Genomic DNA, 23,088 nt, shown 5'->3' on the forward strand with positions numbered 1-23,088 from the left:
TGCGTTTATATCCACTAATTTCCATACAATTATTGTCTCAGTGATCAGGCGTAAAAATCGCTTCGCTCTAAAAGAAAAAAAAAAAAATCAGTGTCTGTTTAAGATTTCGCGGGTGACTGTACGTCAGAGTGGGATTAAGGGATGTGGGTTGGCCCTGTAATATCCGAGGCTATCCTCCAACTCTAATTCAATAGAAGCTCAGCTGCGCTGTCGGTCTGTCGGCGTCGAGAACGGGCTGACCATTTCAGGGAGAGCCGTGCACACAGCTGAGACGGTTTATCGGAACAGCGGATACGATTCAGGCAGAGACATTTTAACATAACCTACACATGAAGGCAAATATGGAAGAAATCTCCTAAATTTTGGATTTCCAGAGCTCGTCTTTTTTTCTCCCTGGAGCGCATGTCTTGATTCTGCCGACTAATGAGTGAAAAGCAAAAAGAAATCAAACCCCGACCTTGCCACGGATGAGAGCGTAGTGATGCTGTGATAACTGTGACTGAACAGACAGGAGGGAAAAAAATCCGCGAGCAGCGACAGTGAGAAGTTGTGCGGGATATTGTGGTCAGATGAGGCAGATGTTAGTTTGCTGAGGAGGTTGATAGATCCCGAGGACCGCGCAGACCACCCTCACATTATGGTCCCCGGGGCCCCCAGCACGACCACCACCATGCTCCCCGCATCCGAGGCTGCCAAGATCTACCAGACCAACTACGTGCGCAACTCCCGCGCCATCGGCGTCCTATGGGCCATCTTCACCATCCTCTTCGCCATCGTCAACGTGGTGTGCTTCATCCAGCCGTACTGGATCGGGGATGGCGTGGATACGCCGCAGGCGGGCTACTTCGGTCTGTTTCACTACTGCATTGGAAACGGGCTGTCCCGGGACTTGACCTGTCAGGGCAGCTTCACCGAGTTCAGCAGCATCCCCTCCGGTGCGTTCAAAGCTGCCTCCTTCTTCATCGGCATGTCCATGGCGCTGGTGCTCACCTGCATCACCTGCTTCGCGCTCTTCTTCTTCTGTAGCACCGGCACCGTGTACAAGATCTGCGGCTGGATGCAGCTGGCTGCAGGTAAGAGGCATGACTACAGGTGGAAGTTTGGAAAGATGGCTTGTAGGGGAGCTCTGGGGGTGAGTGAGAAGAGTCCAGTGAGCAAAACGTTATAACCTAAAACTGTTTAAAGGCACAGATTTTACCCTCATCTCCCAGTCAGGGTGTGGACTTGTATAGTTTTTGGCACAAAACATCTGTACATTGTTTTAAGGCACCAACAAATTCAGAGGTTGGAGTGCTTTTTCACTTCAAAAACAACAGTAAAAACATGTAGTTTACATCAAATTACAGATGTAAATTAGTTTACCCTGAACTGTAAAACAGAAAGAAAAAAAAAAGATCACAATGTGCAACAGGTTAAGCCACTGAGCCCAAATTGAGTAGATTTTGTCTGATGAGACCTTTTGTCAGAGACTCTCTCTGTTTAACAAAGCCCTTGTAAAGCATTATATAACTGTCTGTGGTGTAGGTGGGCTGGCAACGGCCTTGAGGAGACTAAATCTTCAGCTCCAAACATTGTACTAAACCCTCAAGAATGAAATAATGAAGGCATGCTAATATTTCCATTTTGCTTTCATAGAACTCATTCCCCCTGAACCTGAAGCTGTGAATGAACTCTCTTCATACACAGACAGCGATTTTAAGTACAAAAATACAGATGGAAGATCTTAATAAAAGCTTATATCTTCCTAGTTTCTTCCACTTCAATTCAATATATCGTTGATTTTATAACTTCTCAGTGTTTCCTGTGGTGTGCTTAAACATAAACTGGAAAATGCAAATTTTTCTTTTGCTCATTTAATGACACTGGGAAGGTTTTATTTTCAATCCCAGCCAGGATGTTAAATAATAAGAAAACAAAAACTCACACAAAGAAATGTAATGATGTATAGTACTGAGTGAGCTGTTTCCTCCCGCCTTTAATTATTTTTTAGTTCTTCTCCTCTTTGCAGAGAGTTCCATCCAAAACAAACTATTTCTGTACATACAGGAGCAGAGAGTTTAATAGTGAAATCGTTTCTTATTTTACCCCTTTCATTTATCACAGATGTGTTTTCTCTACATTTTATTGTTTTTCTGTTTTCTGTTTATTTGGATCCCCTTTAGATTTATATCTCCCAAGAGTCCTTATTAAAGTCACAATAGAATACAAGCAGGATACAGCTGTGGCTCAGAGGGTATGTTGGTGACTCAATCCCTGACTCTTCCAGCCCGCATGTAGACGTATCCTTGGGCAAGATACTGAACCCTGATACATCCGTGTGTATGAATGTTAGAAAGCGCTTAGAGTGAAGGATGAGACATGTAGCAGAGTGTAGTAGAGAGTAGAAAGACACTCTATAAGTACCACTCCATTTACCATCCTACATACAAACACCACCTCCGACACCCGGTGCAAAAATACTGCACACATACCAAGTGTTTTAAAATAAAGTATTTTTCATATACATGTGAATGAGAAACATTTACTCCAGTGAAGCATGTACCCCGTGGCCATTTTTCCCTCCCATGCCAACTTTAGGCCAAGAGACAATAAAGCAAGAATCAAGCGTTATTACTATAATTATCTTATGATTTGTTCACAGCTTGCTGACACTGATTTGTGATAACAGTAAGAGATTTTATTTATATGACACCTTTTAAAACACATTTACAAATTAACATTGTTGGGATACTGCTGGCAGAACCCTGGCTGAGTATCTCAGGCTGTATCCTTCCATATAAGGTGTCAGAAGATCTGAGATACACTTAGTTTGTGAGCCCACAGTGGGCATTAAAACCCATCAATCAAATCTTAAAATCAATCATCAAATGAAAAGGTAACTACTGAAGAGAAGCTAAAACATGACTGATGTGCTCTCTGGCTGCTGCATTTTGGACAAGCTGTAGTTTTGTGTAGATGTTTTTGTGTATAAGGACTTAATAACGGTCTACAAGAGAAAACAGAACATGACTGGACAACTGAACTGATATTCATATTCCAATTGAGGTGGCTGTCAAGATATGACACCCAGGTTTTTACAGTGTTGGCCCAAATTCATGGACAAAGAGCCCAGATGTGCTGTAATACATCTGTTAGCAGCATTGTGGCCAAGTAATGAAGCGCTTACTGAAAGTCCATTTTAGTTTGGACAATTTTAAATGTGTGGGTTTATCAGAGGGCAGCATGTCTTTGGACTGCAGCTTCCTCCCTCAGTCCAAATGCATACTTCTAAGGTTAATTGGTGATTCTATTGTTTTCTGTGTGATGGGCCTGTGACTGGTGACCTGTCTAGCTACCCCATGGCGCTTAGCTGAATAAGCAGCTAAGGAAATAGATGGTCTATTCCTACCTTGTTCATTTTCTGAAAGCATTTAAGATGATTTACTGAGTTCTTCTTAAGAAGAACGTTTCTCTGACATTGTACTAGGGAGTTGGCAGATTAAACACTGGCGAATGTCCAATCTGACTGCTTCTGGACATTTGCATTCTTATGCGAACCTCAGCTAGGATGTCTGGAAAAGTTCAGGGCTGCAGTGTATTTTTGAAATGAACATTCACCAAGGACAGCATCGAAAGAAACAGCAGAGGTATAAGAGCTGTGTAAACTGAGCTTCTAGAGTGGTAGTCTGTAGGCGCTATACACTGAGCTTTACAGGCTCGTGTCTACAGCTGTGTACTGTCACCTTTGAGCGGTGCTAAAAGTATGTTGAACCACTGGTAATGTGGGCTACTGCTGTTCATGTTTGCTGGTCTACTATGTTAACCTCTGCTGTGGAAAAGACAGCAGTCCTCTACAGCGAACTTCTTCATTAAAAGCAATTAAAGCTTTCCACTGCATGCATGCTTTTTATCTACATTTTCCTCTTTGTGATAAACTTTCCTGTCACCAACTTTTCAACTGGTCTATGTGAACCTGGAATCTTTGAGATTAGGTTCGTGCTTTTGGGTTTTTGGAGAAATGCAAATAAAGTGCATCTCCTTAGGCTCTGTTGGTTGAAGGTTTCTTGAATAACGTCATGTCCATATTGCTTGAGATTTGTCCACCATAATGGATGCTACACAACCGCCGAACGTCAGGGAGAAATGTGCATACCCTGACTGGTTGGGTTTCTGGGGGCCGCTCGTTGCCAGAAACAGAGTGCTGCACCACAAACCTCCTTGTGATTGATTTGGTCACTAGCAGATTGCCTGTTGTATGCATGGAGGACGCTGACTTGCTAAATACTAACCGAGGGGCTGTAAAATTTGGAAAAGTGTGACGCAAACCTCAAACAGAGAACTCTTTTGTTTTGTGTCACACTTTGCAGACAACTTCCATTAGTCCATGAAAACTACCAACAACTGCACCAATATGCTAGCGATCAAAGCAATCGAAAGGAGGTTTTGAACAACCACTCGCACGATACACATTTTTTTCTAGTGAAAAATCCAGTTTCCAGATGGTTGTGGACCAGTTTTCTAGACCTGTGTGTCACCAATGCCCCATTCACATGACCCTGGATTATCATACTTCCAAAATGGGGAATAAGTTAGCAGTTTCATGGCTGCAGTACCTCAAAAGCTAACAAGCTAAGTAAATGGGTAATAACACAGGACCATAAATCCTGTTCTAGACCACAGTTCACCGGGTACTGTGATTTTACCTGATCTTTTAACCAAGTTTACTAGATCCATGTCACACAGTGTGGCTTGCAATAATTTTAGTGCTGAATATTGCTGAAGTCTCACATTAGTTGATCTTATTTCATATTCATCTAAGGATTGTCACAGACCCAGAAAGCAGACTCAGGGAGGAGTTTATGCCTTTCAAGTGTTTATTTATAAGTTGGTGAAAAAGTAAAGAGAGACAGCGTTAATAATACCTCAGTTTGGGTGACTATAGCTCAGAAGGTAGAGCAGGTCCTCTACTAATTAGAAGGTTGGTGGTTCCATTCTCTTATGCTCCAGTCTACATTCCAAACATCCTCGGCCAAGATAACAGATGATTCACTAGGGCATGTGACAGGTAACTGAAAACAGAAGAGGGACCAGGGTTAACAGGTTAATAGGATCACTAATCACCGGTAACAGGGTTGTCGCAAGCTCTATTTTGCAATCTGACAAGGAACTGAGGCAACCTCCGGCCCTTAAATACCCACACATGATGACTGAATCCAGGACAGGTTAGAAAAGGACAACCACATAGGAGACTCTGCCCACACCTAATGCCAACCCCACCTCTTCACCTGTGACTAAATAATAGAATTAAAACACAAGCACAGATCCTCAATCTGGTGCACCACAACACTCACCCTGTTAATCAGTCACATCATGAGTCAACCTCTGACAGTTTAGGCAAGTGTAGCCTCGAGCAGACGAGAAACATCTGCAGGGGTCCACTAAACCTGCTTCTCTTTTTGGGTTCATTTTCAAGCTTGTAGCCTTTGTCCTCAGCTGACAGTTTTTAATTTATCCACTTTGGATACAATATTTTCACCACATATAGAACAAGTTCTCCAATAAACCTATAAACCGGCTTTGATGTGCAGGATAGAAGGAGCTCCCTTTTAAAGTCTTTTGATATTTGTTTGCCTCAGCTTGTGATTTTTGTGTAAAAATGCAAACATAAATCTATCTAAATAAGTCAGATGGACGTATGGAAGCTCATTTGTATTCTCATAAAGATTGGTCTAAGGTCAACAGTCCCAACTGGGAACAAAAAAGAAGAATATAGCCGATATCTTCCATTTGTCTTTCACTTGACCTTGACTCAACATTGACTAGAATGAGCGGTGGAAGAAAGAAGCAGCTACATGACTCATTGAGCTTTAATTTGATCCAGAAATAAGAGATTTGATTTCATTTCTTGAGAAAATGAACGGCGCTGCACAAATTTACACCCCCGCAGCGAAACATATGATAAGTAATGACTGATAAAGACAGCGATTCTGCGCCGAGTCTCTGGCTCAGGAACGTTTGTGTATATAAATAATCTGCCAGCATCGCATCGTGCACCTTTATAAATGCTTGCAGCAAAACACTGCTTGTTCTCCAATGGGAATTAAATGTCAAAACCAATAACAATCACATTAAACTGCACTCCTGCTTTCTGCCTACAGAATATGCTCACACATTTGGGGTTCAAGTCTGCTGGCCACCTGGCCAAACAATAAATACCTAATCATTTATAAGTGGCAGAGGTTAGCAGAACCACTGGCCAGCTGTTGGCCTACTCCCAGCACAATGTTCCCTTTTCATCTAAAAATCCCCGAAGCTCTAGCAGCTGTGAGTTGGATTATCTCGGAGACAAAGCACAATGATGAGCTCAATCACGAGCCATTCCTAATGAGGAGCAGTTAGTATCTTTGTGGTGTTTTACTCACAGATCAAAGCTGCTTCTTATTCCTCTGAGCCACGTCGGCCTTCCTCGGGTTTCCCACCAAGTCAGGAGAACAGAGAGTTTTTGCGCTCGCTAATGATTATTTTCATGGCTAATGACTGATCGTAAAATGTCAGAAAAGAGTTTCGCAATCTTCTAAGTTCACCAAGTCAGTTACATTGTTGTCGCACCGTAAGGCAAATAGTAGGGACGCGCTAATGTCCCGGGAAGCCATTTCCATGCTGACAATTTCTTAAACTTTTTTTGTTACGTATGTAAAATAGTAGTATGTAAAATGCTAAATTTAATGTAATCTTATAAGCACAGTTCCTTAACCACTGATTATTTTACTAAATAAACCTGTATTTTTATATATGTCAGTTGCATTTTAATCGGAATTATTGCTTCATATTTTCTGACGGCGAAGAATCTTTTTATTTTTGAGTTCTCTGAAAAATCACCATTCCTGGAAGATCTCTCAGGTAGCAGGAGGGTTTGGAGTCTTTGTCTTTCACTGATAAGATTCAGTAAGAAATGTAGATGTAGATTTCTTCTTCGTCTGTTTTTTTAAAATAAGAATTTATTGATCTGTAAACATTAATAAATAATAATCCTAACATGTCTTAATGACAGAGCATGACGGCTTGTTGTATGGCAGGCAGGAGTTTGAACCCACACGCGGGACTCGGAAACAAGAGATATAAAACTCAAAAACGACTTTATTGCTGATAAATAACAAAGAAAAACAAGCGTGTTACAAATAATCTGAAGCTATAACACTTTTGGAGAAACACACAAAGGACACAGCCATGAGAGAGGACACAACAAAGCAGAGAACAAAAGCAGAGAGTTTAAATACACAAGAGGAGATGAGGTCAGAGGGGAGACGCCTGGAGAAAACAGCTGAACAGAATCTAACTTATGACAAAGAAGCAAAACTGAACATAATGCACGGGACGAGGGGAAATCAAAATAAAACAGGAAGTAACACAAGAACAGAAACACAGACTTGACACAAAGACAGAAAGGAAAAGCTTCAAATAGGGTAGACTTAATTAATGTAGCGGGTCTTTATTAATGTCCTGCTGACCAAAGCACTTGAAGCACACACACTCATACAATCCTTTGATTACTGAACTCCAGAACAATGCTTTTTTTCCCTGTTGTACACACCCACACCGCTGGTTTTCCAGTAGACATGTCCATGCTTGTGATTGGTCAGAAGCTTCAAACTCATGCCCCTTCCTGTGAAAGTGCTTGTAGCTAAACTGATAAACCCTGGATTGACTTACCAAGCTCTTAGTGCGATTCCTGATGCTCATTAAATGAAGCTAAATAATGGAAAGATATCCTGGTTATGATGAATTTGGTCCAAAAAATATACTGAGTCCTAGAAAGTAAAATAAAACAGGAAACCACACAAAAAGAAGTCACAGAGAATGAGTGGATGATCCAACAACAGTAAAGACAAGACTTTATGTATACAAATACATACATACACAAAACATACATATATAGACAGAAGGCAGAAATAAAGCACAGGAGGAGACAAGTAAGGTGGGGTAGGCACAACTGCAAAGAATCAGCAAAAACAATGAAGAAATCAGAATGTAGGCAACGTCATTAAATAGAAATAACGAGCAAGAGGCAGCTAACATGTAGACAGAATGTAATAACGATAAGAAAAAAAAGAGAAACTCAAGACAAAATGAAACCAAAACTCAGCAAATCCTATACAAGGACCTTAAACCATGATCGCTGGTACTCATCTGATCTGAACACCTCCATACAGACATCTGAATGGAGTGAATCAACACTTCTCTCACCTTTCCTCCTCAATGTCATTTTCAAGTCCCAACAAGTCCATATGTGGGACCAGCCACTAAAAGATCTCTTGGCAGCTTGGATACACAATCTCGAGGAGCTTCCTCTGTCTGATCCCACCAGGATTGTAAAAAAATACATATGTTCCCTGTCAGATGCCATTTCAGGTGGTCTGAGGCTGCTGTGATAGGCTGACAAGAGGCTTCTTTCCAATAATGGGATCTCTTGAACGTTTGATGAGTATTGGCTTCTGGTGCATCAAGATTTCTGAAAGATATGCCAGGAATAATGATGATCTCTTTAATGATGAAATATCCTTTTTTTTAATATATGAAACAGAACACAGCTTTGATGGTCATCTTTTGCATTTCTTTGTACAGTAGTTAATCGGGTCCTCCATTTTCTCTCTTCTGCGACTAGATTAAAAAAAATCACAGTTTAAAGGTCAAAGAGGTCAAAGATGGGACTGTTTTGATGATGGAGATTTACTTTCTAAGTGGTGTAATTTTGGCTTATGGTGCGTGACAGGCTGTTTATAATAAAAACACATTAATAAAGGTGACGATTGGCTCTTTTTCCAATTACGTCTTATGTTTCCTACATTATTTATTCCCATCTTTGTGCTGAGAAAATAAAAACATTTTCACAATGAAAAATAACTCTTTTTAAGAAGCTTTTCAGCTCTTCAACACAATATATTTGAGTATTTAGCCCAAATTTAGTACAAAATCAATGCTGCGCAACTGATGAATACCAGTAATCTGCCAGTTTATTTAGTCTTTTACGCTATATGAGCTCTTCTCACGTCTTTGGATTTTAAAAAAAAACCAGCAGGGTCTCTTTACTGGACACTTTATGGAGTCATATATTTGATTTACTTAAATTTATGACTGCAGACTAAATTTGTTGGTAGACACAGTTCATGGCCATCGCTGAGGGTAGTAATGTAGACACACTAAGCTCTCTCTTTACCACAACAAACCAGCACAGCGTCACTACAACTGCAGACCTCCTCACGCTGAAGAGATTTTTATTCGTGAGTGATCCCAGGAACTATACTGCTCTTAGCAAATTATCTTGGGTGAGCCTCAGCCTCACCCTGAAAAGGTTACCTGGGCTCCACCTTACAGACAGGCCTAGGGGAAGGGCTTGTTGGCAAGTGGTTGTGTCCTGGTGTAAGCCTTTGGAGCCTTGTTCAGCCCAAAATAGCCACATAGGTTCACTCTCCTGTGGCCTCTCCATCTCTAGGAGGAGCCAAAGGGGTCTGATGGTTTGTGGATCAGAGCGATGGTGATGATGACAAAATATATAAGAATTATCATTAATTATCAGAGCAGAAAGTGTCCTCTGGACGTCACATACAGCGACAGGCTCTGTGAGTATTGTACTGGATGTCTGCGTGATCCCAACACATCATTAAGAGACTTGTTTTCTCTGGTAATTTGTCGCCCATCTGCTGTTTTTTTGCTCACTTCATACTTTGTGTTTCAGAGGAATTAAAGAGATTGTAAACTGCCACTTTAGTTGCCATTAATAAATCCATTAGTTACAACTTATAAACTTTTAAACGCATGCCTTATTATAAACTGGCACCGATGATGCAAGCAGGCTGAGGTGAGCATGCTCAGTGCGGAGCAGCAGGCACACAGCTCTTGACAAGACGATGCACATCGATGCTCAATAACCTGGATGGGCTCCAGAGCTCTGATGGCCATCTGGATCCCACACAAATGCGCATACATGAACACTGCCTTTGGCATGAGCAGCTGCTTGCTTTTCTGTGACTATAAGTCCATAAAAATCCATAGAATCAGAGGTGGGTTACTCAAAGTGCTGCTGAAGCATTTCCAACCCAGCATCCATTTCCTGGTTGCCTGACCAGCAGCTCCCTGTGCAGTAAGTGGCTCTCCTCATGGTGCTCTCTGCGTACTAAGTGGTCCTCTAGAGAGTGGAGCTGGCATTCAGAGGTAGCAATAAAAGGTCCATTTGGTAGCTGAAGGTTTATTGATCCAAATGTTGCTTTCCAGAACAACAGGAAGCAGCACTGTAACAGGACACAGCTGCCACTACACGCGTGGCCTTTTTGATGGCTCTTCAGTTACGTGTTAGCGTGAGTGACAGAGAGACTCAGTGTGAGTCGTGGATGCTCTGGTTGCCTTGTGTTTCATGCATGATAACAGTTTGATACAGCTCCTGACTGACTGATATTATTATGTGAATGCTCGCTGTGCTGCGTGGCATTCAAATTTACACCTCCTCAGAAAGATGTCAAGTGGAACTGGGCCGTACTGCTTATCACTGTCACATTGTGTTTAGGAAAGGAGAGGCAAAGATAGGCGGTTAGACAGGAGGAGGCCAGATAATGAGAAAAGATCCAGGAAACGTCTGGAAGATGAAATCTATCGATTAAAATGCCACTTGTGTGATTCCTGTCCATGTGTTATAATAATCCAATTAGAGTCATTGTACCTCATTGTTTATTTTCTAATCTAAACCTTTAATTCTCATATGCCTTCTTGAGCAGCAGTCTAAGCAGAGGTGCCCAGACCTCCACCAATCAGCTGATCTGTCCAACTGGTTCTGGGTCAGCCCCAGTTCAAGGTCCTTACGAGATTTGATACAAGTTCCTTAGCCCCGTAAAGCCAAGTGTATCATATTTGATACATGAGTTTTTGTGATTTTTTTAAACTTCTAAAAAAACAAAATAAATTACACAATACGTTTTTAAGCAATAAATTAAAGAACAAGCCTGATGTAGCAAATGTGATACAAACTCATGCATGAAAATTAATATTGACTTACCTCAATAAACACTCCATTAAATAGCAATAATAATAACAATAATAACAATAATAATAAATAAAAACTCCATTTTCAAATCTTGAATTTTCTGTAATAAATTGGTTTTTAACAAATATTACATTAAGTTTAAAAAATCTCTACAGAGATGTTTTTGTTTACATGCATGAAATGTAACAACTCCCTTGAAATTAATCAGATATTGTAGTTAAAAATAATTTACCACACTTCTCTCATAAAAGCTTCATGTTAACTTCACATTTTGCCTCTAAAATATTAACAGGAAATCACGCAGACGTAACTTTTGCATGTGATATGTCGGTACATACAACTGCCTCAGTAACTGTTCTCCTTTCAGTAGCAAAGTGCTAAATTAAAATATGTATTATCAATTAACTGTGCACTTGTATGCACAAACACATCTGTGTCTTGTGGTCAGTTGGTGGCACAGATAATTGAAAGCATCAGAAAAGTAAATCCAAATATGCAAAAATGCAATGTCCATTTCTGACATTATTGAGTATTGCACATGAGCTGTGTATTTCTTTGTTTGTAGGTCCAAAGATGAGCATAAAATGGTTGGTTTTGCATATTGTAGATGTTCAAATTTCCATTTTTCGCTGAACACTTCAAGGATTTACTCGTCTTGTGTCCTGTGTGTGAATCCTTTGTGCCGCTCGGCACATTTCCATATTTCCATATTAATTTATGGAAAATGTTATTCTGTTGTTTGCCTTACAACTGGGACGAAAGTACATTTATATTTGCTGCAAAAATTGCACAACCCACATACAACCCAAGGCGATGTTTACATTTTTAGAAACTTCTACATTTGATTTTTCTTTTTCTTTTTTACTTTTTTTTGCTTTTTGTTTTTTGCACACTATCCGTTTCAGCACAGATTTATACGCCTACACTGCTTTTCAAAGTGCATGTTGTTGGGGCATTTAAAAAAGACGAGACTGTTAAAACGGGAAGGCAGTGGAGGAAAAAATCTTCAGGACAATCTTCAGATGTGAAAATGGTCAAAGGCAGCTACTTGTGGCTAATTTTAGCACCAAAAAAGTGCCATCAGATCAATCACTCTAATTTTATTGTTCTGTTTATTTATTCTCTGGAGAAGGTATAACCCCTTAGTTTAATCTGTGCATGTGTGCATGTGCACTCCAAAATAAACCCGAGTGCTAATGACACTAATGACAGCTCAATCTTTATCCTCTCATCCATATAATGAATTACTGGAAGAGTCTGAGAGGCTTTAAAGTGATGTAACATGACCACATGTGAAAACGCGCGCGCACACAGAGGGAAGAGTCCATTAGCAGAAAGGAGTGAGTGAGGCTTTCACCTGAAGGTGTTTAGATGAAACCCTCTGCTCTGCCGTCTTCTCCTCTACCCCCTCTAAAGTGCTCAGCTGTTCCTCCCCGCCCGCCTGCCCTAGAGGTGCTGCCTGGAACGGAAAACACTTCATTTTTAAGCTCAGAGAGGTCACAGCGGTTGGACGGTTGGCGGCTAGAGTACCAAAAAAAATGCCAAAGAAGCATAAAGTGAAAGAGAAACAGTGCCGCAGTGTGTATCAACCGAATTAAAAGGCTGCCAAGTCAGCTGGAAGTCTCAGAGATTTTGGATTCACACCACAGACCCGTTTTGAGTCTGTGGATTAAGAAAGTGGATCGCCTCCTTCATCTGATGAGGATTTTAAAGAGACAGTAATCAACCTGTAAAATCTGTGTTTACAGCCTCACACACGTGTTACCTTAACAGACATAAAATAGTCCTACTTTGAAAACTGAGATACAAACACAGAGGACAGCGATGGCTCAGTTTAAACGTTTCAGTTTGTGGAGCGCTTTTTATACAGTGGCTTCAACTCAAGGTTAAAACAGCAAGCATTTCTAATAATACACTAAAGTGCTGTTTTACTTTGAATTTGAATGAAAAAATGTTGTGCTCACTTGTGTCCCGAGCTCTTCTGTAATCTCAGATGGTTAAGTGTTTTTGGTTGCATGAGCAGAGAAGGCTGTGTCCCCAACGCTTTTATGGGTGCAACAGTGCGAGAGCAGTGATGGGGTACTGAAGGAGCGAATGAGGTTTTAGTATCTCTACATTATACTGTGGGTTGGGGCAAAGCCATTTAAAGCTTTGTAAGTCTTTACAATCAGTTGTAACATGAAGTCAGTGTTAGTCCTGGAAAAAACACAACTATATAGTTTATGATTGAAGCACATAGATCTGCATTCAGCGCATCTGTTTAACAGCTATTCAGCACGCTTAAAAAACTTTGAAAAGTTCATAATTTATATCAACTATTAATCACGCAATTATTTAACAATTTTTATATGTCAGGTAATAATTTCGGAGTTTTTTATCCAAAAGCTTATTTCTGTCACTGAAAAAAAAAAAAGTTTTTGGCATGTATAAGTCAAAGTTTTAGGTTATTATCTAAAATTCTTAACTTGTGCTAACTCAAACATCTGGAAAAATAACTCGAAATTGAGAATGTAACTTGAAAATATAAGTAATTAGGTTGAAATTTTGAGATATTAACCCTGAATTTTGCTTTCTGGGTGGCAAAAAAAAATGTCTTCAGTGATGTAAACGGTCTCCTGTAATTTTAACTGTAAACTGTTCAAATTGTAACACGAACAGTTAAAGTGACACTGTTTTTGTAATTCTGTCTCTGTACACCATCACAGTGGGTTTTAAATAAGGCAGTTAATATGTGATTGAAGTCCAGGCTTTCAGCTTTATTTCAGGGGGGTTAACAAAAGTTTTGGATTAACTGTGCAGGAATTACAGGCATTTAAAGTAACCCATTTTCAGAGATTAAATTTAATTGGCCTACCTAATTTTAATAATTTTAATACTTGGATGAAAAACCTTTGCCAAATATAGCCTACGGACATCATCAGAAGATGTTTTCTTTCTTGAGATGCTCTGCGAGGCCTTTACTGCCTTTACTTCAGTTGCTGCTTGTTTGTTGGTGTCTCTGCATTCAGTTTTGTATTTAATGTAAAGGATGCTCTGTTGGGTTTAGATGATTTGACATTGAAGAATATCCAGTTTCTTTACTTTAGGAAACCCCTGGAGTGCTTGACAGATGATGTAGTGTGCTTCTGGTACATTGAACAAATACCTTCAAAGTAAAAGTTGTGCCTTCGGAAACATGTCTGCAGCTCTGAGGCACAGCTTTTACTTTGAAGGCGAACCTCTATTTCCAGCATGTGTCTCAATTTTCAGTTTCACTACAGCTCAGAGACAAACTGGACAGTGTTTGTAGATAAGTCCATCACTTCCATTCAATCTACAACACTAGCAATACATAAGTGACCAAAGGAATTACAGAAAAATGTCTTTTTCACGATGACCAATGGTTGCCAGATGGTTGCAGACCAGTCTCTAAGCTTGTATGACTAAGGCTTTATCCACTCTAGCCTAAATTGATGAGAGATAATTAATAATAAAATAAACCAGTAAAATCTTGTTAGTTGGGTTGAAGCAGCTGAAAACAACCAAATAAAGCCAAAAGTTTTTTTTTTAATAACTGAGAAATTTAAGCGATATATATATCTTCATGAAACCAAAAGCCACAAATTAAAAAAAAAAAAAAAGAAGCTTGAAGTGTTAATGGCTCCCGCCCTGATGATCAGCGTTGCTCTTAATAGAGCTGTCAGTCGGTGAGTAAATCTAAACACAGCGATGTAAAGGTGTCATAGAGGGTGAGCTGTTTTACGAGGTGTGTGGTTTGGGAGAGTGGTGAGATTGAGCTTTGTGCCCAAGACGCTGAAATCACAGCCAGACAGTCAGCAGCTCACAAACCCAACAGTTTCATGGCTGACAGGCCGATCAGTACTGCCTTTACACTTGCAAATATTAAATTGTCTCTCACAGTTAACTGGATCTCAGCTATATCAGATCCTGAGCTTTAGAAAATAATGCTCCAATTATAAATGGTTACAGCGTTTTTATAAATATAAAGTCTTACATTCAAGAAAGAACCAGCTGGTGTTACTATCACCAAAACAAATGATGTTTTATTTCTGCTCTCTTTATGTTTGAGTAAGAAAGGGTCAAATTCAGTATGGCTGAATATCATCAGAGGGCATATGTGCTGCTCATCCTTGCACCTCCAATTTGTTGTGACCACAAGGTCCCTGCACGCACTAGAAGGGCACTGATCTCTGTAAACCTAACTGCATATTTATATGTAGAGTGCACAAGGTTTTCTGTTTTCTGTTTTCTGTTTGCTGTGTGCTTGGGACATAGGGAACTTTAAACTCAGATTTATTTTATGCAGCAGAAGTCAATTAGTTTTAGCTTAATCAGTCAGTTTAAGCGATCTCCAAACTTCTGAACATCATGTGTACAGAATAAAGAGTATCCAAACAAAAAGAACTGGACAAAAGAAGGCTTTCACAAACTTTTATCTTTATATAAACCTTAAAAGCTAAAATACTACGGTACATCTAGTAAGCTGAGATATTTCACAGAGAAAATGAAACTTTGAACTGCTGCTGGTGCCAAAGTAAAGCTCGAGGATCCTCAGTGTCTTTCTAAATTTCATGGAAATCCATCCACCCACCACCAACCGACACTGGCTATCGAGCAAATAAAGACAATGAGATAAAGTCAGAAAATGTCATGACTCTGACATCATGAAGGTCGAAGCATTTCCCATTCATTGCATCTTGTTGATAAACAACTTGTCATTTGATGACGTTTTCAAAAATGAGTCGGCGTGTGATGGACAGATGGGGTCGCAGCAGCGTCTGGAGCCGGTTCGAGGTAAAGCGAGACTGGTGTGTCTGATTGGGGAATCATGAGGTATTTAGAGCCTTAAGTGTGACTGACAGTTTTGATTGCAGAGTAGTTAGGATGTGGAATGAGCAGAGAGATGGAGATTATTTGAGACGGGGAAAGGCAGGAGAGACGGTCGGGGGCTGCCAGCCGAATGAAAATGACATCCAAAGACCCCCTTCTTCAAAAGGCTCTGGGACTGCAATTATGCTCCGCAAAATGGATACTCCTGTGCTCAGGTTAAATTTGCAAAGAAATCAGCAGCGATGATGGCGTGTTTACTGACAAACATAATATAATGGCCTGAGGCCAACTGATTCGAGCATGAAAACACTGCCTAATGTTGTTTGACTGAGTGGTGGGGATAGAGTATGGTTTCATTTCTGTTTGTTTATATCTCAGAGATGTTTCTACAGATTTTGATGACCGTACCAACAGATAGTATTCTTAGTGCACAGTCTGATCCGTGCACATACAGTTTGAAAATATTTACACATTTAAGTTCGGTACGTATCATGTAGACTTGATCAAGATGAGCTGCGGAAGTTCAAACCAAGCATCAGAATGAGGAAAAACGGTGATTTAAGTAAGTTTGAAGGTGGTATTGTTGTTGGTGTTAGTCAGGCTGGTCTAAGTGTTTTAGAAACTGGCCATCTGCTGGGATTTTCTCAGACAAATATCTCTAGGGTTTACAGAGAATGGTGTGAAAGAGAGAAAATCCAAGTCGGAGGAGAAAGGCCAGACTGCTTCGAGCTGGCAGGAAAGCAACAGTAACACAAATATCCAAGTTATGCAAGATTTTCTGAACGCACAACACCTCAAACCTTGAAGCAGATGGACTACAGCAGTTAAGATCAGCAAGAACAGGAAACTGGGGTTACGAGTTGTATGGGCTCACAGAATAATTTGGACAACAGAGTACTAGAAAAAGGTTGCCTGGTCTGATGAGTCTCAATATCTGTTGCAGATTTCAGGTGGTAGGGTCATAAACGAATGGGAAGTTGTCATCATAGGTGTGCAGCAGACAAATCTGAGGGGATGAGGTGCAGGCTTTCAGATTTGGTTTATGTTAGATGGAATGATCCTGTTGTGTCCAATCAAGCCAACAATTTGGTGTGAATACAGCATAAAGTGTTACTGTGATCCTTATCTTTTGTACCAAACCTCATACTTCTGTCCATGAAATGAGGAAGTATTGGACTTTTATATCTGTGATGGCTGTTTTTGTCTCTCTTTCCTCCAAAACATTTCAGTGTTACAAAAGTTTGCAGCCAAACAGGTGGGTGAAGAAGAAGTTATTTAGCCAACATGATATATCCTTTTTCAATAATTGGCTGCCAAATTTCAAACTCTTGAACAAATTGTGAAAATGATGACAGGATGCACTTTTCCACTCAGTGATTCTCTTTACATTTTGCAAAATTCCCCCTTGTACAGAGATTTAATAGTCCCAGTCAGTTATTAGGTATTGTGCATATATAATGTGTGTCTTTGCTTTAGGGATGACAAGCATCAGAGACACCACAGGCTTCATTTTCTCATCATTAAACCAACTAGAAAGCAGCTGATTTATGCTCATGTTGCACACAACTGCTGCGGGCTTCTCTTAAGCATCGCTGCTTTTAAAAACTGTCAAATGTCTAATTACACCCACAATTTGTTTGCATGAGGCAGCACCATCCCTAATGAGCAACGAGCATCTCTCAGATGTAGGCTACAGCCTTGATTTCTGCTGTGTTTGTCAGAAGTAGGTTTTATTTTCATTCCATTTTTCTGCCTGCTTCTCTTAAGTTTTTCCCGAGGCCAGAGAAAGCAGATTTTGGAAGTCTGTTGGCATTTACGCTGGCGCTGCGTTGCCCTTTAAATTGGTGCGATGGTGATGATTGGAGAGTGTCCAGTTGCCAGACATGGAGAGAAGGTGGCAGCAGAGCTGATGGGGAGATAACGAGGTCTTCCCTGGAGTCTCTGCAGGATGTGGATGTGCTGAAGGTATATAGGCCTTAATAAGACTCCTAATCAGGTGCTTGTTATGGAGCAGCAGGAGCGCTATCAGCAGGGGGGGTATGGAAGGAAATGAGAGCGCTAAATGGCATTAGGAGAGGAAACCAAGTGATTGGCAGCTCTGAGTCTGACATTGCCAGCATATATATGAAATGCAAGAGAGTGCAAGTGTGTTGCATGCAGTAGTCATCAAAATTGTTATTTTCCGCCCCGCTAAAGAAAATGTTCCCAGTCTACTGTTGTATTATCCTATTGTATTATGTATTCCTGAAGGACAGTCACTAAATAGTTTGCCTGCTGCCCACTGCACGAGGGATCAGTGACAAATCCCCCAGAAGGGGAAAGTGATAATCTCGAGGAGCATAAGCTCATCCCAGAGGAGGAGAAAATACCCTGCCTCTCTGTTTTTCCTGGCCGCCTTTTAAGTCTTGTGGGAAGCTTCGGAATAACTTTAATAAACTATTTCTTCTGCAGAAATGTGAATATCAATGTGCTCTGCATTTTAAAGGCCATCATAATACTGGATCTATCTATGTTCATTAAGAAAAGAGATTTAAAAAATATATAATTTACGGGATTCGTTAACTCATTATATTTGATTAAGTGGATACTTTTAAATGTGTTTTCCAAAAATCCTTCCATCCCAGCAATTTGAAAGTTTTGGACTAACTCCATTTAATCAATTACATCTGGACTCAGTCCTTATTGATTCCTCTTTGTAAGTAATTGAAAAGTCCTTTCCAGTCAGACCAGTTTGCAGAGTTTGAACAGGAAATCCTTCTTACCTTAGAGCTGCCAAAATACCATAATGAAATGGAGGAAAAAAGAATTAAATGTTGTAAACAGCCGCAGCTCTGCATGTCTTCTTTATAATGCTCATTTCCAGCTTCATATGTTTTCTTTTACCAGAGCAGCTTGGCTTGATTCACAGAGTAAAATAATCCCTGTTTATCTTGTATGTGAGTGAGGTGAAAACCCTCAGTTCATACAAGCTGTTTTAGCCACCTAAACCCTGTTTGTAACACACCTTTTTTCTTATTGGCTGTTATTTGCATCAATGGGATTGAATAGCTGCTGGCTTCTGCACTTACAGACCTAAGAGACGATATTATGAGCATCCACTGCTGTAACAGTTTATATGTGAGATAACAACATTAAAAAAAACATTTTTACATTCAGAATGTCTCCAACAATGTCTTCCTGGAGAAATTATGTAGTGTGAGACTCCTGTGGAAATCAGCAAAAAGTTCAGCATCTCGGTTGGTAGAAACTGCCATGTCAAGCACAGCACTGAAGTTTTCTACGCCTCATTAAGGCGTTACCGTCTCCCCAGGAGTAACATAATTAGCGTAACCAGGATGGTGGAGGAGGGATGGAACAGAAATGCTGACCTGCCCCTGCAGCCTTGGTGCGTCCCATCCTGTCATCTCCTTGCGAGTTAAAGACCTACATACCGTGTCACCGACTTAATCCTTGGTCAGTCGCAACCTTTTCACCCTCAAGCGACTCATCATAGCCTCAGACGACCAGAGACTTCTGCTAGAGCTTTTTCCGTGGTGCTAAAAACACGACTGAGCTTTGAGGCCCGCCTCGCTGTGATGGGATGTGACAGGCTGAATGCAAGGAACGAGACCCCAAACCAACAGTACGCCAAATTGACTGTCGAATGACTTTGTTGCTTCTTGATCCCTCTGGCCTTTCAGTTTGAGTTCACAGCTGAGATATTTTGGACTTCTTGGCCAATTCTAATGACCTTGCACATTAAACGATGCTGCTGCTGTTGTTGTTGTTGCTGCCATTGTGTCAGGCAGTGGTCATGCAAGCATAAATTATGAATGCAGACATAACTACTTGATTTTGGATAAATCATTGCAGCTGTAAACATGAATGAAAGCCTCCCAGTAAGATGAGCTTTTCTTGTGGTGCAGCTTTTATTTATTTATTTAAATACATTCAGTCACGCATATGTCTCATAACGTAAATATCCTCTATGAATCTGCAGATGGCAGCTTTGCCTGTCTAAATTCACCATCATTCAAGAATGCAAATACATCTGTGACATTTTTCGAATAGGGTTACGTTAGGTTTAAAGTATTGGTACTGGTATTGACAATAGTGGCCCTGTATTTACTTGGCATCAGATCCAAAGCTTGCAGTATTGCACGTCTCTACTGCAAAGTGCAGCAAAAAAAAAAACAAACCCAAAAAACAAAACTCCTGGTGCTGCCCGTCTCCTCCTTCCTCCTCCTCCTCCTCTTCAGTCTGTTTGTATTTACACTCAGTCCAAAGTGAGCTCCTCTTTCTCTGGCTTCATAATTACATGATGAAGCCAAAGCGAGTGGAATTCCTCTTAATTAGGACCTGAGGGCAAAGGGAGAGAAAGCTACTTCACACAATTAGTCTTAGCCTCCCGAGGGCTACGACAAGGTAACTCCTTTTTTGATTTTTATAGTTTCTTGAGATGCATTATATAGAACAGGACATCACATTTGTGCAAGCGTGTTTATTTATGTTTCGAGAAGGGAAATTCAGGGTGTATCATGTTGAGTATTTAAGCAGAAAACAGAGACAAGGCAGGTCTGGTGTAAGACCAAGCCCTTTCAATTTGATTTTACATTAGATCCATAATAAATCCACAAGATTTACTCTCTCTGCTGGCATATCTGGGATTTATTAGCTGGTCAAATCAGCAGCAATCCCTCTCTCCCATTTTATTTACTCTCGTCTTACTTTTCTATTTCAAACTTTTTAAGTGTTCTCAATTTCGCAGAAACGTCACCAATAAAAGATGTGTTTAATAATTTCAAAAGGCGTGTTAGTGCCAAGATGCTAAACAGTTTTTTTGTCTGCAAAGAAGCTCATCAGGTAATCCAGTTAATCCATCAAACGAGATGGTTGTGCACGAGTGTGCTCCATAAATACGCGTTTCTTTCAAGTTATTCATCCTGAATGCATTCGAAATCGTCAGCCTGTCCGTGGGCTGTTCCCTCCTATTTCCATGTTTCCGTGTTGGCAAGAAAAATTGTTTGCAAAAGTCTAGTTTCAAAATTTGAAAGCTGATATGCATGATATGTCCAATATGGAAGCTTTCAGTCTGCCACCATCTGAAGACAGAATATCCAAAGAAAAATGTTTGAAAACTGAATGAATGTGGAGTGTAACATATATATATATATATATATTGACATTCTGACAAGTGTCAGAAGCGGTCAATAAAACACCCACTTCCTGCTCTCAGTTTAATTTGAAGGATGGAATCATTTTCATACCCATGAATGCATTCAATGTCCTTATGGAGGCATATTCACCCTAGATGTGTCCATTCCCATCACAGAACCGTCTCTTTCCCACACAAGTGGGCACAAGTGGATCTAAACCATCAAAAACGATGCTCACAGCAGAACAGAGACGACTACATATCCCTGTAGGGGACAATGTATCTTTCTCTACACTTAAAGCTGGAGGCTGTTTCCTCTTTTTGTAAACAAATGAATGACCATCAAGCTTCCCTTTAATCTATTAGTCTCCGTAGCTGCTGTTGTCTCCTTTAGAGTGCGTTTTAACTGTTTTCAACACGTCCCGTCCTCTGCTGTTGGCTTTCACATGTCTGTGAGCCCTGAGGATTGGCCATCTTTATAGATTTCCCAACGGGAGGTTATCTTGTTGATCACCAGGCTTGGGATGGAGAAGACAGCCGCCTGATTTATTTTCCTCCTCCTGAGTGAGGCAGCAGGACAAGGACATCGTGACCCGTCTGAAGCTCGGATAAGCCCGCGTGCCCATGCGTGTGCGTTTCACTGATGCTCGTTTCAGTGGGTGACAGTTTGAGCTAATGAGTGATGCTGGTGCTGGTGCTCAGGAGATGGATGCATGGGCTCAGCTCTTACTCATATTTCAAACTCTCTGAGAGGCCTGTTTTGACACCTGGCTGTCATTGTTTGAGACTGAATGATGCTTGGATCCCCCTTAATTTGTAGGAAAGGCACCCGGGTGAGGGCTACATCACACAGACCACATTTAAATGCTGAAAAATGGCTGCCAGCTCTATTTTCATATTACAGGTGGTGGTCACTTGAGAAAACTACTTTCCAAATTTAGCAGACCACACCAGGATCTAAAACCTGCTCAGTTTTCTTCTCACATTTAAACTGCAGGTCTTGATCTGCACTTGAAAATGCGCACCACTTATCTTTCAGTGGGCAATCAGGGACACTTTTCATTCTTTTCTTTTTCTTTTTTTTAAGCATTTTTGCCTGAACTGGACAGAAAACAAGACAGAAAAAATATATAAACACCACAGTGTAATATGAAAATTACACTTGGACTGGGTTGGTGACTATGTCCATCCTTTATATAAAGTCTGTGGACTTGAGTCTTAATCTAGTTTAAGTCCCTGAGTTTTACATTGAAACTCCTTGTCAGTCCTTACATTTGTCCTTTGTCTTTCCATGCCCCCCTGTCGAGTCCACCTCTTCTCCCCATGTCAAACTAATCCTTGTGCCCTGTTTCTTTGTGGTATATGTTGTTTTATGCGTCTGTATTATGCTTACTTCCCCCGCCTCGTTATATCTACAGTTTTCAGCCGTGCGTCCCACCTGTTGTCTCTCCTCCAGTTATCCTGTGAGTGCCGATATTGTCATCCGTCATCCCTCGTAGTTATGTAGTATGTTAGTTCTCCGTTTCCTTGGTGACATCTTGATCCAGCGCTGCTAGGATTTTGGGCTTTTGTGTGTTTTTTTGTTTTGTTTGAGTTCAGCATTAAAACAGCTTTTCTGAGTCAATCCCTCTTTACCACCACACTTTAGCCACAGATGGCAGATGCAGGAACCACACAGAAGAGCTAGACAGTGAAGGAAAGATGGGACACTTGTAGGGAAAAGTGATCTGACAACATGAAAACATGAACTAAATGCAGCCATTTAGGAGGAGCATTTATAAATGTCCCTAAATTATAAGTAAGAACATAAATAAACCAAGTCACTCCCTTCTTCTTCCTCTGCTTCCTCAGTAGCAGAAAAAGGTGTTGTCTGTGTTAGCTGTTTATTTTAGAGTGGAATTTATCAATGAGATGTGGTGCATGGAGGGTATACTGAATATTTTAGTATAACAGGACTTTTATTCCATCAGCCACTTTTTTTTAAGGATATTACTTGGACACACCCCATCTGCCTTTCTCCAGCAGAGCTGTTGCATTTCACCTGGCTTTTTCCTCACATCCTCAGCCCAAAGTTCAGAGTTCAAGCAACATATTCAGTTTTTTTATACGTGTA

The 23,088-nt window shown here is 40.5% G+C and overlaps 1 protein-coding gene across 1 annotated transcript in view; it reads left to right on the forward strand.

The window, feature by feature from the left end:
• The first annotated feature begins 206 nt into the window (after nt 1-206).
• Nucleotides 207-23,088, forward strand: part of lhfpl3 (LHFPL tetraspan subfamily member 3) — a 54,708-nt gene continuing 31,826 nt past the window's right edge. The window contains exon 1 of the mRNA XM_006780824.3: nt 207-1,073. Coding sequence (XP_006780887.1) covers nt 638-1,073 — 436 coding nt within the window. The 5' untranslated portion in view covers nt 207-637. The remainder of the gene's footprint in view (nt 1,074-23,088) is intronic.

This window comes from Neolamprologus brichardi, chromosome 17 (genome assembly GCF_056152115.1).
Source record: "Neolamprologus brichardi isolate AB-2024 chromosome 17, ASM5615211v1, whole genome shotgun sequence".
NCBI classification, from domain to species: domain Eukaryota; kingdom Metazoa; phylum Chordata; class Actinopteri; order Cichliformes; family Cichlidae; genus Neolamprologus; species Neolamprologus brichardi.